The 24124-nt window shown below is 40.9% G+C and overlaps 1 protein-coding gene across 1 annotated transcript in view; it reads right to left on the bottom strand.

Moving 5' to 3' along the window:
• Positions 1-23137, bottom strand: part of LOC131839355 (thioredoxin reductase 1, cytoplasmic-like) — a 41418-nt gene extending 18281 nt beyond the window's left edge. The window contains exon 1 of the mRNA XM_059186714.1: positions 22974-23137. Within this exon, the coding sequence (XP_059042697.1) occupies positions 22974-23064 (91 nt within the window). The 5' untranslated portion in view covers positions 23065-23137. The remainder of the gene's footprint in view (positions 1-22973) is intronic.
• Positions 23138-24124: the final 987 nt, after the last annotated feature.

Here is a 24124-nt window from a genome sequence, read left to right as displayed (position 1 = left end):
GGGGAAAGCAAAGAGGAACCCAGCAAAAGAAAGCAAAATGGCAAAGTTAAACACAGACTAAAATTGCCACTTGTTAGAACTTGAATTTCTGCCATTAATAAGCAACACGAGCCCTTCAAATGAGATGATAAAATTTTTATAGCGCTCCACTCTGCCTGCTGTCATCACTTTCTGGTTTGTAGATGTCACATGCATGTTTCTACCCTGTTGCCTGTAGTTAAAAGCATCTGGACTGTAAGACATCAGAAGAAATCAAAGATTTCTACAAATCCTAGAGCTCTTAAACTTTTTATTCAGCTCAAGAGTTTTGCAAACACACCACTACTCTTAGATCTCTTTTAACAAATTAACAATATTAACAGTATTTTATTCAACCCACAAGATACATAGAATATTATCACAGTTGGGTCTAACAAGACTCCATGAAATAACAAGTTATTCCATAAAAAACCTAAGAGTGGGGAAGCTTTAATTGGGAAGCATGACATGATCTATAAAGTGAGAAGGCAAGAAAATTATGTGTGCTTTTTAAAGTCTACAGGGTATGAGACATGCTAGAAAAATAAAACATGAGAACATAAGGAAGACTAAAGACTCCTTAATAAGACATGATGATGACTTCTCTGATGCTATTATATATTCATATATATGATATAAATATCATACATATATGATATATTCATATATATCATATGAATATGATAAATACATCTTAGTTTTTAGTGCTATTTATTTGTCAAATTAAAGCAAAACCCTAGGATGCTTTTTTAAGCCTCAGAGGGATTTTTAGTTCTCACAAAGAACTTGTCATGTGAAGTACTTACTATATTCTAGGCAAGCTACTGCAAACAGGCCTACAACATCCTGATGATAGCTCTTCTTCTTTATCTCCTTCAGAGGAGTCTCACTGGAAGGTTCAAATTAAACCTGGGTTGTGTTGAGGGTCCTACTTACTAAGAATTTCCCACTTGCCTTACCCCACAGTTGTACGCTAATGTCATTATAGGCCATGTCCAAGATCCCATAGCTATATGAGCCTGAGAATACACATTTGAAAGGAAATATCTCTTCCCTAAAGGACTGGATTCTGGAATGATTTATGGTGGGAGAAAATATGCCAGAAGCTCAAGTGTGTTGTCACTGGAAACTGACTCTTCCTGTGGGATAGGAGTGAGATGAGTCTTACTTACTAGATCACTCAGCCCTGAGATTATTCTGTCAGAGTTAGGATCTACTACAGGGACCTTAGCAGGCCCTCTGAAGGACCAAATAGAAGAAGAAGAAAATCCAACTTCCTTTTACCTAGTTGTTAAATTTCATATGGATGCTATTAGTAAGAAAATCATTTTAAAGGAAATACCGTAAAATTTTTAAAAATCAGAAGTGTAAAAACATAAAACATGTTGTATGAAAGAATAAAATTGAGAAGTCTTCCTTAATATGTTCTTTTAAAAAATGATCTTCATTGACTTGAGAGATAATATCTTTGATTTAATAATGCCTTCTGGATTTCAATTTCTTCAACTGTGATACGAGATGGTCTAGATACATACAAAACTTGGGCAAATACGCCCTTTGTGAACATAAAGCATCTACATGGAAGAAAATGTAGATGCTACCTTTGATTGTATAACATACCCACTAGGAAATATGAATTACAGTCATTAAAATATAAGAAGAATCTGCGGAGAATGACACAACTGATCCCTCACATGCATGTATGTGCACGCCCATGTGCGCGCGCGTGCACGCACACACACACACACTCCTACTAAATTCCACGTAAGAGCTAGCTAAAAAGCTCTCAGCTACACTAGTAGCTTAATTCTACATTAATTCCACATTAATTCTCATAATTCCAATAAACATGCTTCAAACATTTATACAGAAAATATTTTGCATTTTTCATATTCTTTGTTACCTAATGAGTGTTAAAACAGACAATGAATGACGTAATCATAGTATTTTAAAATGTCCAGTCAATGTGACCAACACTAGGATTTTGAAAAAAACTGTCTCAATCTTTCCAATTCCCTCAAAAAGGTTTAGAAACAAGAGATAAGGTTGTATTCTATTTAAGCAGATTTTTTTCTAACCCCAGAGCTTTAGAGAAAACTACAGAAAGCAGATATATTTAGTACTCCCTCTGATTCAGCAACATTTTCACATGTATACACACACACACACACACACATACACACACATTAAAGCATACCAGGAGGACAAAAAAATTAATAAAAGACACTCTACTAATCTAAACAATCTTGTCCAGAAAATACAAGAGGAAGAATTATTTTCCAACTCATTTTATGAGGCCAGTATTACCCTGATACCCAAATTAGATAAGGATATTACAAGTTAAGAAAAATATTGACCAATATCCCTCATAAACAAAGATATAAAATTATTCAACAAAATAATGGCAAATTAAGTCTAGCAATATTATATATATATATATATATATATATATATATATATATATATAATGAGCTAATGGCATTTATCCTAGGGGTACAAGGCTGATCTAATATTAAAAATTCAATCAGTGTAATCTACTATATTAATGGTCTTAAAAAACAAAAAAACAAAAACAAACAAACAAAAAAATCCACGATCATTCCATACGAGGGGAAAGCAAAGCATGGAATTCATGGTTTTCTCCCCATGATTCTTTAGTCTTGCAAAGTTAATTAAATTTTTTTAATTTTATTTTTTTCTTATTCTAATTTTTTTAACTTTTCCTCTTTCCTCTTTTAACATTTTTAACTAGTTTCTCTTAATAATACCTTTTTTTAAAAAATCTTTTTAAACATTCATTATTATAGTCATATTTTATCCTTCATTGTATCTAACTTTAATTTTTGTATACATACAGGGTTTTGTCTTCTAAAAAATTTCTGGGATACAACTTCTTCTAATAGATCAAAATATACCCTAAATCTAGCACAGGGCTTTGTTCTAGTATCTAACCTTAGCAAATCCTCTCTACTTCCGTTTTCTTTCTTTTTCCAACCAATTTATCTTATCAATTCCTTTTTTAGAATTTTTAAAAAATTTTTATCCTTACAGTCATATTTCATCCCTTCATCGTGTTTATCCTTATTATTGTATATATATAAGTTTTTCTTTTTCTAAAATTTTGGGAGGTAGTTTCTTCTAAGAGACCAAAATTCACCCAAAATCAAGTGGGTGGCTCTGTTCTATTCACCAGTCTAATAAACATGTATTTTTTAAATTAAAAAAAAATTTTTTTAACTTCTTTTTACCCCCTTCCTTCTCCCCCTGATTTGGGGTCTCTTCTAATTTGGTTAGCATACATTTTTCTGGAGTGTTTGCCACCCTTATAGTATTTTATTCTCTTGTTCATATGTTCTTATCTGGATAAAATGACAAGGCAGAAAAACTCACCACAAAAAAAAGAACAAGAGCCAGTACCGAAGGCTAGGGACCTAATCAACATGGAACATTGGTAATATGTCAGGTCTAGAGTTCAGAATGACAATTCTTTAGGCTCTAGCTGGGCTCGAAAAAGGCATGGAAGATATTAGAGAAACCCTGTCTGGAGAAACAAAAGCCCTTTCTGGAGAAATAAAAGAACTAAAATCTAACCAAGATGAAATTTTAAAAAGCTATTAATGAGGTGCAATCAAAAATGGAGGCTCTTACTGCTAGGATAAATGAGGCAGAAGAGAGAATTAGTGATATAGAGGGCCACATGACAGAGAATAAAGATATTGAGCAAAAGAGAGACAAACAACTACTGGACCACGAGGGGAGAATTCGAGAGATAAGTGATACCATAAGACAAAACAATGTTAGAATAATTGAGATCCAAGTAGAAGAAGAAGAAAGAGAGAGAGAGGCAGAAGGTATATTGGAGTGAATTATTGTAGAGAATTTCCCTAATATGGCAAAGGGAACAAGCATCAAAATCCAGGAAGCACAGAGAACCCCCCTCAGAATAAAAAATAGGTCCATACCCTGTCATCTAATAGTAAAACTTACAAGTCTTAGTGATAAAGAGAAAATCCTGAAAGCAGCCTGGGACAAGAAGCCTGTAACATACAATGGTAAAGATATTAGATTGGCAGCAGACTTATCCACAGAGACCTGGCAGGCCAGGGAGAACTGGCATGAATATATCCAAAGCACTAAATGAGAAAAACATGCAGCCAAGAATATTATATCCAGCTAGGTTATCACTGAAAATAGAAGGAGAGATGAATAGCTTCCAGGACAAACAAAAACTAAAAGAATTTGTAAACACCAAACCAGCCCTACAGGAAATATTGAAAGTGGTCCTCTAAGCAAAGAGAGAACCTAAGTAGTAGACCAGAAAGGAATAGAGACAATATACAGTAAGAGTCACCTTAAAGGCAATAAAATGAAACTAAATTCATTTCTTTCAACAGTTACTATGAATGTTAATGGGCTAAATGCCCCAATCAAAAGACACAGGGTATCAGAATGGATAAAAAAAACAAATCCATCAATATGCTGTCTATAAAATACTCATTTTAGACACAAAGACACCTCTAGATTTAAAGTGAGGGGGTGGAAAACAATTTACCATGCTAATGGACACCAAAAGAAAGCACATGTGGCAATCCTTATAGCAGATCAATTAGATTTTAAACCAAAGACTATAATAAGAGAGGAGGAAGGACACTATATCATATTCAAAAAGTCTTTCCAACAAGAAAATCTAACAGTTTTAAATTTCTATGCCCCTAACATGGGAGCAGCCAACTATATAAACCAATTAATAACAAAATCAAAGAAACACATTGTCAATAATACAACAATAGTAGGGGACTTTAACACCCCCCTCACTAAAATGGACAGATCATCCAAGCAAAAGATCAACAAGGAAATAAGGGCCTTAAATGACACACTGGACTAGAAGGACATCACAGATATATTCAGAACATTCCATCCCAAAGCAACAGAATACACATTCTTCTCTAGTGCACATGGAACAGTCTCCAGAATAGATCACATCCTGGGTCACAAATCAGGTCTCAACCGATACGCGGAGATTGGGATCATTCCCTGCATATTTTCAAACCACAGTGCTCTGAAGCTAGAACTCAATCACAAGAGGAAAGTTGGAAAGAACCCAAATACATGGATGCTAAAGGGCATCCTACTGAAGAATGAAGGGGTCAACCAGGAAATTAAAGAAGAATTGAACAAATTCATGGAAACAAATGATAATGACAACACAACTGTTCAAAATTTGTGGGACACAGCAAAGGCAGTCCTGAGAGGAAAATATATAGTGTTACAAGCCTTTCTCCAGAAACAAAAAAGGTCTCAAATACACAACCTAACCCTACACCTAAGAGAGCTGGAGAAAGAACAGCAAAGAAAGCCTAAACCCAGAAGGAGAAGAGAAATAATAAAGATCAGAGCAGAAGTCAATGAAATAGAAACCAAAAAAACAGTAGAACAAATCAACAAAAGTAGGAGCCGGCTCTTTGAAAGAATTAATAAGATTGATAAACCCCTGGCCAGACTTATCAAAAAGAAAAGAAAAAGGACCCAAATAAATAAAATCACAAATGAAAGAAGAAAGATCACAACCAACACCAAAGAAATAAAAACAATTATAAGAACATATTATGAGCAACTATACACCAGCAAATTTGACAATCTGGAAGAAATGGATGCATTCCTAGAGACTTATAAATGCCGAACCTGAACCAGGAAGAGACAGAAAACCTGAACAGATCCATAACCAGTAAGGAGATTGAAGAAGTCAACAAAAATCTCCCAACAAACAAGAGCCCAGGGCCAGACGGCTTCCCAGGGGAATTCTACCAAACATTTAAAGAAGAATTAATACCTATTCTCCTGAAACTGTTCCAAAAAATAGAAATGGAAGGAAAACTTCAAACTCATTTTATGAGGCCAGCATTACTTTGATCCCAAAACCAGACAAAGACCCCATCAAAAAAGATAATTACAGGCCAATATCCTTGATGAACACAGATGTGAAAATTCTCACCAAAATACTAGCCAATAGAATTCAACAGTACATTAAAAGGATTATTTACCACGACCTAGTGGGATCTATTCCAGGGCTGCAAGGTTGGTTCAACATCCACAAACAATCAATGTGATATAATACATTAATAAAAGAAAAAAACACGAACCATATGATACTCTCAATAGATGCTGAAAAAGCATTTGACAAAGAAGATCCAAAAATCATTTGACAGCATCCTTTCTTGATCAAAACTCTTCAAAGTGTAGGGATAAAGGGTACATACCTCAATATCATCAAAGCCATCTATGAAAAACCCACAGCAAGTATAATTCTCAATGGAGAAAAACTGAGAGCTTTTCCATAAGGTCAGGAACAGAGCAGGGATGTCCATTATCACCACTGCTATTCAACATAGTACTAGAAGTCCTAGCCTCAGCAATCAGACAACAAAAAGAAATTAAAGGTATCCAAATTGGCAAAGAAGAAGTCAAACTATCATTCTTTGAAGACAATATGATACTTCATGTGGAAAACCCAAAAGACTCCACTCCAAATCTGCTAGAACTTGTACAGGAATTCAGTAAAGTGTCAGGATATAAAAACCAATGCACAGAAATCAGTTGCATTTTTATACACCAACAATAAGACAGGAGAAAGAAAAATTCAGGAGTTAATCCCATTTACAATTGCACCCAAAACCATAAGATACCTAGGAATAAACCTAACCAAAGAGGCAAAGAATCCGTGCTCAGAAAACTATAAAGCACCCATGAAAGAAATTAAGAAAGACACAAAGAAATGGGAAAATGTTCCATGCTCATGGATTAGAAGAACAAATATTGTGAAAATGTCTATGCTACCTAAAGCAATCTACACGTTTAATGCAATCCCTATCAAAATACCCTCAATGTTTTTCAAAGAGATGGAACAAAGAATCCTAAAATTTATAGGGAACAATAATAGGGAACAATCTTATAATGATGATGTCTTATCATCATCAAGACAGTATGGTTATAGCACAAAAACAGACACATAGATCAATGGGACTGAATAGAGAGCCCGGAAATAGACCCTCAACTCTATGTTCAACTAAGGTTTTGTTTTGTTTTGTTTCATTTTGTTTTGTTCAACTAATGCTTCATAAAGCAGGAAAGAATATCCAATGGAAAAAAGACAGTCTCTTCAACAAATGGTGTTGGGAAAATTGGACAGCCACATGCACAAAAATGAAACTGGACGATTTCCTTACACCATGCACAAAAATAGACTCAAAATGGAGGAGAGACCTCAACATGAGAAAGGAACCTATCAAAATCCTTGAGGAGAATACAGGCAGCAACCTCGTTGACCTCAGCTGCAGCAACTTCTTCCTAGAAATATCAGGAAAGGCAAGAGAAGCAAGGGCAAAAATGAACTATTGGGACTTCATCAAGATCAAAAGCTTTTGTACAGCAAAGGAAACAATCAACAAAATCAAAGAGAACTGACAAGAATGGGAAAAGATATTTGCAAACAACATATTAGATAAAGGGCTAGTATCCACAATCTATAAAGAACTTACCAAACTCAACACCCAAAGAACAAATAATCCAATTAAGAAATGGGCAGAGGACATTAACAGATATTTCTGCAAAGAAGACATCCAGATGGCCAACAGACACATGAAAAAGTGCTCCACATCACTCGGCATCAGGGAAATACAAATCAAAACCACAATGAGATATCACCTCACGCCAGTCAGAATGGCTAAAATTAACAAGTCAGGAAATGACAGATGCTGGCGAGGAAGCCGAGAAAGGGGAACCCTCCTACACTGTTGGTGGGAATGCAAGCTGGTGCAGCCACTCTGGAAAACAGCATGGAGGTTCCTCAAAAAGTTGAAAATAGAGCTACCCAGCAGTGCGATTGCTGGGTATTTACCCTAAAGATACAACTGTAGTGATCCGAAGGGGCACGTGCACCTGAATGTTTATAGCAGCAATGTCCACAATAGCCAAACTATAGAAAGAACCTAGACGTCCATCAGTAGACGAATGGATAAAGGAGATGTGGTATACCTATACTATGGAATACTATGCAGCCATCAAAAGAAAAGAAATTTGCCATTTGCAACAATGTGGATGGAACTAGAGGATATTATGCTGAGCGAAATAAGTCAAACAGAGAAAGACAATTATCATATGATCTCCCTGATTTGAGGAATTTGAGAGGCAAAGTGGGGGGTTTGGGGGGTAGAGAAGGAAAAAATGAAACAAGATGGGATCAGGAGGGAGACAAACCATAAGAGACTGTTAACCTCACAAGACAAACTGAGGGTTGCTGGGGGGAGGGGGATAGGGAGAGGGTGGCTGGGTTATGGACATTGGGGAGGGTATGTGCTATAGTGACTGCTGTGAAGTGTGTAAGCCTGGCAATTCACAGACCTGTACCCCTCAGGCTAATAATATATTATATGTTAATTAAAAAAAAAAACCCACGATCAATTGTATGCCAACATATCTTCATGAAATAGACAAAGTCCTAGAAAGTTGTGTTACCCAAACTGACTCAAGAAGAAATGCAAATCTGAATAGACCTATAATAAGTGAAGAGTTGAGTCAATAATCAAGAAATCTTTCCACATTGGGGTACCTGGGTGGCTCAGTGGGTTAAAGCCTCTGCCTTCAGCCCGGGTCATGATCTCAGGACCTGGGATGGAGCCCCACATCCAGCTCTCTGCTCAACAGGGAGCCTGCTCCCTGCCTCCCTGCCTACTTGTGATCTCTGTCTGTCAAATAAATAAATATTTTTTAAAAAAGAAAGAAAGAAAGAAATCTTTCCACAAAGAAAAGCCTAGGCTCAGATTACTTCATTAGTGAATTTTTTTTTCTTTTAAGATTGTATTTATTTATTTGAGAGAGGAAGAGAGAGCACAAGAGACAGCATGAGCTGGGGGAGAGGCAGACTCTCCACTAAGCAGGGAGCCTGATAAGCGACTTGATTCCAGGATCCTGAAGTCATGACCTGAATGGAAGGCAGAGACAACCATTTCAGCCTCCCAGGTGCCCCATCAAATATCTTTTCAAGATTTTATTTATTTATTTGAGAGAGTGAGAGAGAGAGAGTAAGAATGCACAATCAGGGGAAGCCTCAGGCAGAGAGAGAGGGAGAAGCAGGCTCCCTGCTGAGCAAGGAGCCCAATGCAGGACTCCATCCCAGGACCCTGGGATTCATGATCTGAGCCGAATACGGATGCTTAACCAACTGAACCACCCAGGCATCCCTCATTAGTGAATCTAACAAACATCCAGAGGAGAATTCATACCAAATTGTCATAAACTTCCAAAAAAACAGAAAAGGAAGGAACACTTCCCAACTCAATGTATGAGACCGCTATTACCCTGAAAACCAAAAGAGGACATTACATGAAAAGAAAAACAAAGAACAATATTCCCTATCAACACAAAAATCCTCCACAAAATATTAGCAAAACAAATCCAGCAACATAGAAATAATTATATATCAATGACCAAGTGGCATTTATCCCAATATTAACTTTGCACAGGTTGATTTAACATATGAAAAATATCAGTTGATGTAACCTTATATTAATAAAATAAAAGACAAAAACCCCATGATCATTTCAATAGATGCAGGAAAAACATTTGACAAAATCTAATAATCTTTCATGATTAAAAAAATACTCAACACACTAAGCATAGAAAGAAACTTTCTCAACCTGATAAAGGCCACCTATGAAAAAACACAGCTAACATCATACTTAAAGGTGAAAGATGGAATGCTTTCCCCCAGTATCAGGAACAAGATAAGGATGATCGCTCTTGTCTTCTATTCAACACTGTACTCAGAGTTATAGCCAGGGCAATTAGGCAAAGAAATAAAAAGTATCCAAGTTGAAAAGAAAGAATAAGACTATCTATAGTCACAGATAATACAACTTTCTATGTAGAAAATCCTCAGGAAAACACACACACACACACACACACACACACACACACACACACCCCTCTCAGAATAAATAAGCAAGTTCTGCAAGGTTGTAAGATATAAGATTGAAACAGAAAATCAATTATATTCTTATATATGAACAATCTGAAAATGAAATTAGGCAAGCATTTTTTTCCATTTACAACAACCTCAAAAAGAATAAACTACTTAGTTAAAAGTTTAATAAGAGTGCAAGACCTGTACTTTGAAAAGTACAAAACATCACTGAAAGAATTTAAAGAACTAACTAAATGAAACACATCTCAAGTTCACTGTAAGACTTAGCATTGTTAAGATGGCAGTATATAGAATCAATGCAGTCCTTATCAAAATCCTAGATGTCTTTTTTGTAGAAATTGACAAACTGATACTAAAATTCATATGGAAGTACAAGGGAACCAGAAATGCCAAAACAACCTTGAAAAAGAACAAAGTGGGAGTACTCACACTCTCTAATTTCCCTAATTTCAAAACTCACTATAAATCAATAGTAATCAAGTTAGTGTGAGACTAGCATACGTCTACATACAGATCAATGCAATAGAATTGAGATTCCAGAAGTAAACTATTGTGTTGATCTTGGACAAGGGTGTCAAGACAATCCAATGTGGAAAGATTTGTCTTTTCAGCAAATGGCATTGACATAACTTGATATCCACATACAAAAGAATGAACTTGGACCCTTTCCTCATACCATACGTAAAAAATTAGCTCAAGATATCTCATACAATATAAGACTTAAAACTATAAAATCTTGGGGCACATGGGTGGCATAGATGGTTAAGTGCCCAAATATTTTTTTTTCTTTTAATTTGACAGAGCAGGGGTGACACAAGCAGGGGGAGTGGGAGAGGGAGAAGCAGGCTTCCCATTGAGCAGAGAGCCCTACGTGGGACTTAATCCCAGGACGCTGGGATCATGACCTGAGCTGAAGGCAGACACTTAAGGACTGAGCCACCCAGGTGCTCCTAAGTGCTCAACTCTTGGTTTCAGCTCAGGTTATGGTCCAGTGTCGTGAGACTGAGCCCTGTGTCGGGCTCCACCCTTAGTGTGGACTCTGCTTGAGATTCTCTCTCCCTCTCCCTTTGCTCTTCTCACTTGGGCTCTCTCTAAATAAGTAAGTCACTCTTAAAATTTTTTTTTATAAAACTATAAGGTTCTTAGGAAAAAACATGATAGTAAATCTTTGTGAGCTTGGGTGGTTTCTTAGATAAACATCAAAAGCACAAGCAACAAAAGAAAACAACACATTGGACTTCATCAAAATTTTAAAAGTTTTCTGCTTCAAAAGACACCATTGAGTAATTAAAAAAATAACCTCCAGAATAGGAGAAAATATTTATAAATCAAATATCTGATAAGGGACTTGTATCTAAAATACATTAAAAAAAAAAAAACCTCTTGGAACTCAGCAATAAGAAGACAAATAGCCCATCACAAAATGGGAAGAGGGTTTGAATAGAAATTGTTTCAAAGAAGATATATAAATAATCGATAAGCACATAAAATGATATTCAACATCTAGTCATTAGGGAAATGCAGATCAAAACCACAGTGAGCTGCCACTTCACAACCACTTACATAGCTATAATAAAAAAGCCAGATAATAACAAGTGTTAGCAAGGATGTGGAGAATTTGGAGCTCTCATACATCACTGGTGAGAATGTAAAATGGTGTGGACCCTTTGGAAAACAGCTTGGCAATTGTTCCAAAAGTTAAATGCAGTTATCTTATGATTCAGCAATTCAAATTTTAAGTATATAACCCCCCAAAAAGAAAACATGCCCCCACAAAACTTGACAATGTTTATAGCAGCATTATACATAATTGCTAAAAAGTAAAAACAACCCAAGTGTCCATCAACTGATGAATAAATAAAATGTGGTGTATCCTACAAGGGAGTATTATTTGGCAACAAAAGGAGATGAAGTACTGATAACATGCTATAGCATGATAAAGCTTGAAAAATACTAAGTGAAAGAAGCCAGTCACAAAAGAATATACAGTACATGATTCAGTTTCTTTGAAATGTCAGAAGATGCAAATCTATAGAGACAGAAGGTAGACTGGCTGTTAACAGGGCTGGTAGGGTGGGGGTGGCTAGTATTTACTGGCAATGGGTACAGGGTTTCTTCTGAGGGTAGTGAAAATTATTACATGGTTGCACACTGAACTATGTACTTTTATTTATTTTTTTATTATAAAGATTTTATTTACTTATTTGTCAGAGAGAGAGCAAGCACAGGCAGACAGAGTGGAAGGCAGAGTCAGAGGAAGAAGCAGGCTCCCTGCGGAGCAAGGAGCCCGATGTGGGATTCGATCCCAGGACGCCGGGATCATGACCTGAGCTGAAGGCAGCCGCCCAACCAACTGAGCCACCCAGGCATCCCTGAACTATGTACTTTTAAATGTGATTTTTGTGGTATGCTAGTTATATCTCAATTTTTAAAAACAATTATACAAATGTTTACAGTAGTTTTATTTATAATTTAAAAATGAAAACAACCCAAATAACCTTCAATGAATGAAAGGTAAATTATGGTACATTCACACAAAGTTAATAAATGCAATAAAATGAGGGCGCCTGGGTGGCTCAGTGGGTTAAAGCCTCTGCCTTCAGCTCAGGTCATGATCCCAGGGTCCTGGGATCGAGCCCCATATCGGGCTCTCTGCTCAGCAGGGAACCTGCTTCTTCCTCTCTCTGCCTGCCTCTCTGCCTACTTGTAATCTCTGTCTGTCAAATAAATAAATAAAATCTTTTTTAAAAATGCAATAAAATGGAATAAACTGTAGTTGCACACAACAAATTGGATGAACCTCTAAGGTATTATACCATGTGGGGAAAAAAAAATCTCAAAAGGTTACCTATTGTGTAATTCTATTTAAATGACATTCCTAAAAATGCAAAACTATATTGATGGAGAACAGATAGTGGTTCTCAGAAATTAGAAGTGGGGGTTGGCTGTGTCCACAAAAGGACAGCCCACATCAGGCTCCCTGCTCAGCGGTAAGCCTGCTTCTTCCTCTCCCACTCCCCCTGCTTGTGCTCTCTCTCTCGCTGTGTCTCTGTCAAATAAATAAAATCTTTAAAATACAAAAAACAAAAAACACAACAACAACAACAACAAGACTCAACAGAAATCTTACTATGTAGAAGAGGGACATGAATTTAAGGATCATTCCTTTCAGAGAATGGGTTCCAGAAATATACCTGAATCTATGCACACTCCTCTCCTTAAATCTTTTAAAAATGCAATGAAGATATTATTTGGATCTTAGTGTATTTATTACTTTAAAGCAAGTTCTTTCCTGCTATGTCAGAAGTTACTGACCTGCCCACATAAAATGAAGTGAATGAGTTAAAATCTTAGTAGTTATTCAGGCATGCATTCTAGCAGCCAAGACCGGAAAAAAGACATGTCTTAGATAATACATGTGAAATTACCTGTCTATTGTGGAATCCTATAAAATGCTAGGTATTTTTATTTGGAATTATTACCTTTCCTATGTATCTGGGGACTCGATGATTAACGTTCCTGGGAGACAGATAGGCAGAATATTGGAACTGGAAAGGACTTCATTTTGGAAAGGAAATCAAGGCCCAGAAACGCTATGGAACTTGTCTAAGATCATACAGCTACTTGATGGTACAAGAAGAACTAGAACTTTGTCTTCTTGACTCTAATTCTCTTCCCATTGCCCCTCACGTGACTTGTGGAGCCATACTCTCAATAAGCAGCTCTCAAATACACCATCATTGTAATGACGGTGACTATACTGGGGACCCACCTTGGAAGCCAAGTTGTTTTATATCAAGTTCTTCCAGTCAGTTCAAGGTTATACTCCAGGGACACAACTGATCTTGTGGACATGACATTGGTAATTCTACCTGCCTGAGATGTCCCATTTGTAGGATTCCAAAGAGTTGGGAAAAGAGAATTAGATAAAAGAAGTTTCCAAGGGGAAAAAAAAGATGATCCTGGGTTGACTGTTACTGGGATAGAAAAATCAGACAGTTAGGGTGCCTGGTTGGCTTAGTTGGTTAGACACCCAACTCTTGGTTTCTGCTCAGGTCATGACCTCGGGGTCATGAGACCAAGCTCTGCCTCAGGCTCCATTCTTAGCATGGAGCTTGCTTAAGATTCTCTCTCTCCCTCTCCCTCTGCTCCTCCCATGTTTGTACGGGTGCATGGGCTCTCTCTCGCTCTCCCTCAAGAAGGAAGGAAGGAAGGAAGGAAGGAAGGAAGGAAGGAAGGAAGGAGGAAAATATCAGATAGAAGGGAATAACTTGTCTCACTTCATTCAAGCATTTATTGAGCATCTACTATGTGCCATGATACACCATCCCAAACAGGGACTTCAACTCTGAGCAAGACTTCCTTGCCCTGGGAAGTCAGTCTTGTAGAACACACTAAACAATGCACCAGATGTCCGAGAACAGGAATGGAAAGGGCCATAGGAGTCCACAAAGGGCAACACTAACTCTACTTGGGGAATCACAGAATTGTCATTTGGAATGGGTCTTGATGGGTAAGGAGAGTGTGCGCAGCAAAGATGAGAAGGGAGAGTATTCCAGGCAGAAAACCAAATGTTCAAGAACAGATGAATAAGGGAGCTTGGCAAGGTCAGGGAACAGGAAAAAAAAAAAAAAATGACCCAAATGCAAGAGAGAAGGGCTTAAAAGAAGCCTACCCTGTCAAAGGTCTTTTGTTCTTAAAAGAAACTTCACTAGGAGTTCCAGCATTGGTCTAATCTGGTAAGAATTATTATTATTCAGTACCTATGGAAAAAGAAAAGATTTGACATAGAACTTTTTTTTGACATACAATTTTTTAAAAAATGTACCCCCTCCTGGGGCGCCTGGGTGGCTCAGTCAGTTAAGCATCTGACTCTTGGTTTCAGCGCAGGTTATCATCTCATGTATTATGGGATCAAGCCCTGCATCAGGCTCCCCACTCAGTGGGGGAATTGGCTCCAGAAACCCCCGCCCCTGGTTCATGTGCTATTTCTCTCTAAAAATAAATCAGGGGTGCCTGTGTTGTCTCAGTTGTTAGGCGTCTGCCTTTGGCTTGGGTCATGATCCCAGAGTCCTGGGATTGAGCCCCGAATCCGGCTCCCTGCTCAGTGGGAAATCTGCTTCTCCCTCTCCCACTCCCCATGCTTATATTCCCTCTCTTGCTGTCTCTGTGTCAAAAAAATAAATAAAATCTTTTATAAATAAAGTAAAAATAAATCAATCCTAAAAAAAAGAATCTTCTGGGGCGCCTGGGTGGTTCAGTGGGTGAAAGCCTCTGCCTTCGGCTCAGGACTTGATCCTGGAGTCCTGGGATTGAGCCCCATCTGGCTCTCTGCTCTGCTCAGCAGGGAGTCTGCTTCCTCCTCTCTCTCTGCCTGCCTCACTGTCTACTTGTGATCTCTGTCTGCCAAACAAATAAATAAATAAAATCTTAGGAAAAAAAAAAAAAAAAAGAATCTTCTCCCTCTCCTTTCCATACTAGTCCACCCACACCCAGAGCCAAAGATGTTGATTTGATCTTGTTTTGTTGTGTTGCTTTAATAAATACAATTAGCATTCTTCAGCAAGGGTGTTTCAGTAGTTGCGCCTGAAAACCAGCTGCCAGACACACATGGCCCAAGCTTTCTCCTCCCTCCTTGCCATCCCTACCCTCAGCTGCCTCTTTGTGATACCAGAGAGCTATTACTGCTATTCCTCTGCCTGGCTGAGGACCAGATCCCTGTTCAGCTTCTGTCTCATTCCACGCTGGCCTGGACACCCCAACCAGCCAGATCAGCTAGATCAAACCCTGAGCATCATACTACCAGTCTAGCAGATCAAAGCACACCCAGAAAGATCCCATGGAACCCTGCTACAAACAGGTACAAGGAAACCTCGCTTCCTGCTCTCCCAACATCAAGACTGCTTAGCCCAGCATTACATTTCTGACTAAACCGGATGGGATAGAGAGCCGCTTACCAAGTTCTAGTTCCTTCTACTACCCCCACCCCAATTTCTTCTTTGATCTCACAGCATACATAAAAGAAAAGAAAAAAAAAAAAAAAAACCCAACCCTAGCCGTTTGTCAAATGCATACAATTACTTCAATAAACCTAAAGCAAACACCATAACCAAGAGCGCGGTATCCACTTCAGAGACAATCCTTGTGATAAAGCACTCGATGAAACAAACATTAACTGGAGAGACAGGGGCGCAAGTCCTCACTATGCTCCCATTGCGGGTTTTTTTGCAGGCTGTGGCACAGAGCTGAAAAGTTAGTTGAATTTGGGCAGCCCATTGAGGAGGGAGAAATGAGAGGCTTAAAATACCATAAAGTAAGTGAGCGGTAACTCCACAGTAATCATAACTATGGTATAATATCCACGATCTTAAGAAAAAGTACCCAAGGGGCGCCTGGGTGGCTCAGTAGTTAAATGTCTGCCTTTGGCTCAGGTCATGATCTCAGGGTCCGGGGATGGAGCCCCACATCAGGATCCCTGCTCGGCTGCTTCTCCCTCTCCCACCTCCCCTGCTTGTGTTCCCTCTCTCGTTGTATCTCTCTCTGTCAAATAAATAAATAATATCTTTAAAAAAAAAAAAAAAAGAAAGAAAGAAAAAGAGAAAAAGTATCCAAAACTTGGAAATACGACGAGGACGACAATGGCATTTCAATGTCATACTGGGACATTGTTTAACTAGCCCACTAAAGGATCATTCAGTCCTTTAAGAGAATGTACCTGTTCTTGATTTTGTTATTTACTATTTCATTAGTGTCCAGACACTGAAGTTTTGTTGTTTTTTTATTTTTTTTAAGATTTTATTTATTTGACAGACAGAGATCACAAGTAAGTGGCGAGGCAGTCAGAGAGAGAGGGGGAAGCAGGTTCCCTGCTGAGCAGAGAGCCCGATGCCAGGTTTGATCCCAGGACTCTGGGATCATGACTTGAGCTGAAGGCAGAGGCTTTAACCTACTGAGCCACCTAGGTGCCCCAAAGATATTATTTTTAAGTAATCTCTATACCCAGTGTGGGCTCGAACTCACAACCGTGAGATCAAGAGTCCCATGCTCTACCCACTAAGCCAGCCGGGTGCCCCCAGGGGTGTTTTATGATAACTTAAATGCATCTGTCCAGTAATACCAGAGGTGATAGTTTTGTTGCCCTGTAGGACATTAACCAGTTTTGGAACTCCTAGGAAATTCAATTCAGAAATTCTTTTACTGATTGATTCTCTATTCCTTGGTTTCTCCTTCAAATCAGTAGCTTTACCACCTACTGATTCCTTCATACATTGTTTAATAAATTTTTTATGTATGTTCATCTTATTTTTTGCAAGAATCATGTTTTTAACTTTTTGAAAAGTCATACTTCGGTCATTACATTGTTCATTCAGTCATTCTCTGCGTTGCGTTGCTATGTACGAAAAGCTGTGTTCTGCCCTGGCTACTTCTCCACACATTCAAAAGGCCCCCTCCTTTTTTTCCTTGACGTATGCCAGCTTCACACTACAGATTCTCAGACCATAATGACCTGCGACCCGATCTTGTTTGGCCCTCAGTGTTTTTATTTAACTGAATTATTGCTGACATTTACAAATGGGAAGAAGTCACAAAAACAATACATAAATATGGATTTCTAGTTTCTCTGGAAAAAAATCTGAGGTTCTGGCAACCCGAGAGTCATCCTCCTACCCCACAAAGGAGAGCTGGGCCCCTTTGTGCACATTCTGTCCCCCAGTCTCCTCTGCTCTCTATTGTTACCTGCCTGTCCTTGCAGTGAACTTAAACCTTTAATCCCAAAACGGTGGCCTGCTCATTCTTCTTGAAAGCTGATCCTCAGTCTAGCCCACATCTCACCACCTGCTCAGCTCAGCTTTTCATCCAGTAGACACTGACATCTGAAGTGTATGGGTCTGTGTATACGTACCTTACACACACACACATATACATATTCAATTGTGACCAAAAAATAACTTTTAAATATTGACCGAAAGTTGGCAGCACATTTTTAAGTCATTCTCAACACACCTGACAGTTCAGAGCTAAAACCATGGCAGTCATTTAGACCAATAGGTAACAAACTGGTTTTCATTACATGAAAACATTACATTTCATGAATCTCAAAGAGAGATTCATGATAGCGATATACCGCGGTACAATGTACACTAGTTTTTTATTAAGATTTTATTTATTTATGTGTGTGCATGTGTGTGACTGTGTGTGTGTGTGTGTATGTGAGAGAGAGAGAGAGAGAGAGCGTGCGCACAAGCGGGGGGGGGGGGCAGACAGAGAGAGAAGCAATGTTCCTGCTGAGCAAGAAGCCCTATGGACACAGGACTGGATTCCAGGACCCTTGGATTATGACCTGAGCTGAAGGCAGATGTTTAACTGACTGAGCCACACAGGTGTCCCATATGTAGTGTAAGGGCCTATTCAGCCAGAGCAGCCCCACCCCAGTTGAACTGCCATTTTGCTGAAAAGCTTAAATTGACCTTGATCCCCACCCAGGGGAATTAATTTAAAAGCAAATCCGAGAAACCGTCCCACGTAACAAAGTCCAAATACAAGGGTGGGTCAGGACAGGTGGAGACATTCAGTCAGTGGGGGCACATACTGTCTCCTAGCTACCAAGAAGTATGGGCCCCCACCCTTTGGGAGCCTTTTGGCGCCAATCCTAACCAAGGTGTGATAGGCTGAATCAAATGTCTACTAGGGTAAATTGTAATTCAATTGGTCACCTAGCATCACTGTGGGGTTTCCTGTGTGTGTTACAATCATTGGCCACCTGTGTGTGGCCAGGGCCAACCACATGGCCTTTGCTCTATAAAAGTTAGTCTGGAAAGTTGGTGGAGGGGGTCGTCCTCTCTGTAGGGGCGGCCCTGACCGGTCTGTTTGACGGTCGGTCTGATTCCTGATGCTTGGCGCAAAATAAAGCTTTGCTTGACCTTTGCTTTATATCAGTCTCGCTCCTTTAATCATGGACCCATTATTGGGGTACCCAATTTTGGGGGGACCCAACAGTAGACTAGTTTCTACCAGCAAAGTAAAGTTCAGAGCTTAAAAACAGGTTATAAGGAACATTCATGAAATGTTCAGTGATACTGTATGAAGGTTAAACCCGCCCCAAAACCTTACATGTTAGTCCCTTCTTTCAAGGGCCTAATCCAACTGCAGATCCAAAATACACTTTTAAAAAGAAAGACAATTTTAAAAGCTTTAATTACTCAGAAAACATTAATACAAAGAGGTGAACTTTCAAGTGCGAAAATTCAAACAATGACCAAAGACTTTTATTTAAATTATCAGGCTAATGTGGGCTAAGAGCAAGTTTTCCCTTGAATTATCTAGCAAATTATGCAATATTATCTTCTAACTGCATATTCCTAGCATGTCAATCAGGATGACCTTAGTTTCTATACCACAGATTTCAATTTTCTCTTATTACATCCTCCACTCAAACCTCAACCCCACCCCTGAGGACAGGAGCCTCTCCCCAGGAAAAGGTGGGTTCTCTCTGGCTCAGACACCTCACTCCCGTGTTCTCAGACCTTAGTTCAAACCACCTGCAGCATCAAACATGGCGATTCCTGGCCCAATACCCGGAGACCTGATTTAGTGGGTCTGGGATGGAGGCCAGGAAAACAAACTTTTAACCTACACACACCCACCCTTTAAGTAATTAATTCTCTTGCAGGTGGTATTAGGATACACACTAACAAACACTGTCTCCTTGCCTCACTGGAAAAGCTGGCTGTGGAAAGCAAGATGGAGTCACTCATGTCAAGCAGGGGCCTGTGTCAAGCGATGACCCAAGTACTTAAGGGTACTGCAGCTAAGAGATAGCAGTGAGACCAGTAGCAGCTGACACCCCAGAACTGGTAACAAGCAGAAGCAGAGGAGGTCCGCAGGGGCCCAAACTGATTAAATCACTCTAAAAAGGGAGGATTTTTGCAGCAAACTGTCAGACTCCTCAGACATGACCCCTCTACATCTGACTTTAAAAAGGTACCCAAGGGGGCGCCTGGGTGGCTCAGTGGGTTAAGCCGCTGCCTTCGGCTCAGGTCATGATCTCAGGGTCCTGGGATCGAGTCCCACGTGGGGCTCTCTGCTCGGCAGGGAGCCTGCTTCTCTCTCTCTCTCTCTCTCTCTCTCTGCCAGCCTCTCTACCTACTTGTGATCTCTCTCTGTCAAATAAATAAATAAAATCTTAATAAATAAATAAATAAATAAAAAGGCACCCAAGGCTCTGCCTTCACGGCTTGAGCCTCGTAAGCACTAAGTGTGAGAGCGGACCTGGCTGAGAGAAGGCTTATCTCTACTATGCGCCCGCAGGCGGACTTCACATTTGGTTTGTTAACTTCTACCCATTCTGTTATCTTGTTTGTTGTGTGCCGTGTGAGAGGCCAAGTTTATCATATCGTGACATGTTATTGAGCTTGGAATCCTGAACCTGCTTTATAATTATGTTAAGCCTGCTTTATGACTGAATAAAGCTGACACTGCAGAAAGACACAACTCGTGTGTGCACCTCCGCAGTGTGCTTGGGACACCGGTCAATGTTAGTAACACTGGCTTTTGGAAACTTTCTTGCTTACAAAAAGTTGTCCTTTGCCATATGGACCATATGGATACACTTACCGAGTCCTAACCATCTGTAAGGCAGTATGTCAAGGACTGTGGTAGATAAGATAATGAACAAAATGTATTCCTAACTCTCACAAATCCGGCAGGAAAAATAAATGTTTACAAGTTAATTAAAATAGAATGGAATATGTGTCATGGCAGGAATATAAACTCTAAGCACTACCATTCTCTGCCAGCATCTTGTACCCATACGTCTTTTTGATTACACATGATGACACAGCGTTTTCCATGCTCTCGCTGTCCACGAGACTGTATGTTCAAGGGCTGAGATCATGCCTTGCTCACTCCTGAGTTGTTAGTAACTGATAAGTAATAAATGCTGGGTTGAAGAGTCATTTAATCTAGACATTCTTCATCATTACAACTTGACCCAGATTGTCAGAAACTTCACATTAGAATCTGGCTGCTCATTTAGGAAGTCAGTTCCTTGAAACCTAACCATGTAACTTCACATTTGGAGGGAACTTAAGAAAATGTAGTTCAGCATGTCACTAAATTTGGTGTGCAGATCATTGGTGGTACTCAAGGAAGATAGCTTCTAGAGTGTTTATGGGTGATATATGAAAAAAAAATTTTAATTTCAATAGGAGGCATATCTGTGTGTAGATAGAAAATATCTAGAACAAAGCAGTACTTTTCATAGATTAATGCTTAAAACAGTGCTTAACTTATTTCAAAAATAAATGTTGAACAGGTGAACTTTTATGCTTTTAGAAATCCTAGTGGTTGCCCTTGGTATGAGAGTAAGAGGCATGAGGGGGCTTTTGGAGTACAGGAAATGTTTCTTTAGCTGGGTGCTGGCTGCACAGGGACGGTCGGTTATAAAGCTGTATTACGGCAACTGCTCTTTTCTGCCTGTACAGTATATTTCAACCCAAAAGTACTCTTTTAAGTGGATGTAAATAGTAAGTAAATGATAGCACATGGACACTGGAAAAATCCTGAAGGTAGAAAAGGAAAGGAAAATTTGGGACACACAGACTCAAATTCCATTGTGTAGATGAAAAAAAAAAAAAAAAAAAAACCTCAAGTGACTGCCACAAATGAGCTGCTTGGTCTGGAGCAGGGGCTGCCTCCACCCAATCTTCTGTCCCCTTCTCCCTCCACGCCCCCCCCCCCCCCGCCCATGCCACGTCCTCAATTCCAGCAGGATATGCGCCCTGTCTCTACGACGGTTTTATCGGCTGCTCCCCGCTCAGACGCCCCTGCCAAATCCAACTCTTCCAGGGGAGTTAATTGCCTTCCCCACTTGGCTGCTTTTTTACCATTCCTCTAAGCCCTTCGCCATATGCTGCCTTGTAACTAAATTGTAACCCACGGAAAGACACGGATTGGTCCTACAGCATTTAACAAGTCCATCTCTTGGGCAAGTTACTTTTCTGGGTCTCGCTTTCAACGCCTGTAGATCCAGGGGGTGAGGAGCGGGGCGGTATCAAGATTACGATCTGGGGTTTGGATCAACAGCGGCGGGCATCCCTCCCAGTTCTACCACTTAGTGCCCCCCCAGCTTTGGGCGACGTTTCATCGTCGTCTTGTGCCTTACTTAGCCGCTTCAACTGCAAAGTCGGGGTTAGGATACGCCCAACTTCTAGTGTTGTGGGTGCAGGGAAACGAGACGATCCGTGGGGAGTGCCGGACACCGTGTTTGGTAACCGTTAGCCATTATCGCCATTTCTGCCACGTGGAGAAAATACAAGCGCCTTTCCCGCCGGAGTCCCTGAAAGGACAGCGTGGGCGGGCGCTGTCAGCATGTGCCTAAGACTCAAGAGGGAGAGAAGACGGGGGAGGGCAGGAGGATGTGATGAGTCTTGAAGGCGGAGGGTGTGTTTGGGCAACTGGGGGACGCGCGCCCCTCCCAAGACCTAGCAAGTCCGAATCTCCCGTTACAAAGGCCCAAGTTGCCCCTCGGCGCCTAAGCTCCTTTGCTCTGGTGTCCGTCCCCCCGCCCCCGGGGTCTCGGCTCCTTGAGAGGTGAAGGGGACTTCGCGGACGAGACACGGTGCTTGGAACAAGGGCGCAGCAGCAGCCCGCGACCAAAACCGCCTCCGGGCTCGCTCGCTCCGGAGCGGGGCGTCTTCGGGCAGGTCCTGCGGCCGGCACGCTCCTCCTTCCGCCGCCTACCTCTCAGAAAGATACCGGCCGGGCCGCCCCTTCGCGGGGCAAACTTGGGGAGGCCGCTCGGCGCAGGCCGCGGGGCACCCCCGGCGCCTCTCGGCTCCCCTGCGTGGCGCGCGTCGGCCGAGGCCTGGGGCTCCGGGGGCGACTCAGCCCGTCCGGAGGGCGCTTCCCAGTCACCGCACGCCCCAGGTCCGCCCGGCCCCGCGCTCTGGGGCCGTGCCTTTGCCCTCGCTCGTACCTGGCGATGGGATGCCAGGGCGGCTGCGGCTGCTGACTTCCGAACGCGAGCGGACGGCCGCCTTCAACTTCTTGCTCTTCCCGCAGCCCATGGCGCGCAGGGCCGGGTGGGAGTTCCCGGCGGACCGACGCCGCAGCCGAGCGGGGGCCGCGCGCCCCCTGCCGGCGGTTAGCGGGATGGCGGGGCGGTGGGCGGGGCGAGGGAGGCGGGGCGGCGGGTAGCCACGCCCTGACGCCCACGCCTCCTCTTTCAAGCAGGTGGATTTTTTTCACATTAAATTACACCCACCAGGGTGCGTGGGTGGCTCGGTTAAGCGACTGCTTCCAGCTCAGGTCACGATCCTGGAGTCTTGGGATCGAGTCCCACATCGGGCTCCCAGCTCCACGGTGAGTCTACTTCTCTCTCTGACCTCGCTCATACTCTCTCTCACTGTCTCTCTCTCAAATAAATAAATAAATAAAATATTTTTTTAAAAAATTACACTCACTAGGGGCACCTGGTTGGTTCAGTGGGTGAAAGCCACTGCCTTCTGCTCAGGTCATGATTCCAGGGGCCTGAGATCAAGCCCCGCATCGGGTTCTCTGCTCAGCAGGGAGCCTGCTGCCTCCTCTCTCTCTGCCTGCCTCTCTGCCTACTTGTGATCTCTGCCTGTCAAATAAATGAATAAAATCTTTTTAAAAAATAAATAAAATAAAATACGCTTGCTAAAGATAAGTAGGAAAATGTAAAGTGGAAAGAAGTGGGGAAAAGGCATTCTCCACCGTCTTATCTTCCAAATTACTGTTGCCACATATACTATTTCTTTCCAGTTTTTCTGCCCTCAATTCTTAGTTTTGCACCCAGGTTTTCACTTAATACTAGCATTTTCTGTTCATAGTCCTGTAAGCCCTGCAGATAACTTGCTGGCTCCCACTCTTATCTCAGGCTTTGCCAGTGGATTAGATTGACAATGACCATTTTACTCCGAAGAATTTGTTTATTGAGAGAGAGAGAGTGCCCATGAGGGAGAGAGAGACTCTCAAGCAGACTCCTGGCTGAGCACCTAGCCCACCCCTGGCTTGATCTTGACCCTGAGATCATGACCAGAAGGGAAGTCAAGAGTCCGTCACTCAACTGACTGAGCCACCAAGGTACCCCTGATCATTTTATTT

This window comes from Mustela lutreola, chromosome 8 (assembly GCF_030435805.1).
Source record: "Mustela lutreola isolate mMusLut2 chromosome 8, mMusLut2.pri, whole genome shotgun sequence".
In the NCBI taxonomy this organism is placed as follows: domain Eukaryota; kingdom Metazoa; phylum Chordata; class Mammalia; order Carnivora; family Mustelidae; genus Mustela; species Mustela lutreola.
Note: the sequence above shows the minus strand (reverse complement) of the source record. Positions and strands in the feature narration are given on the sequence as shown.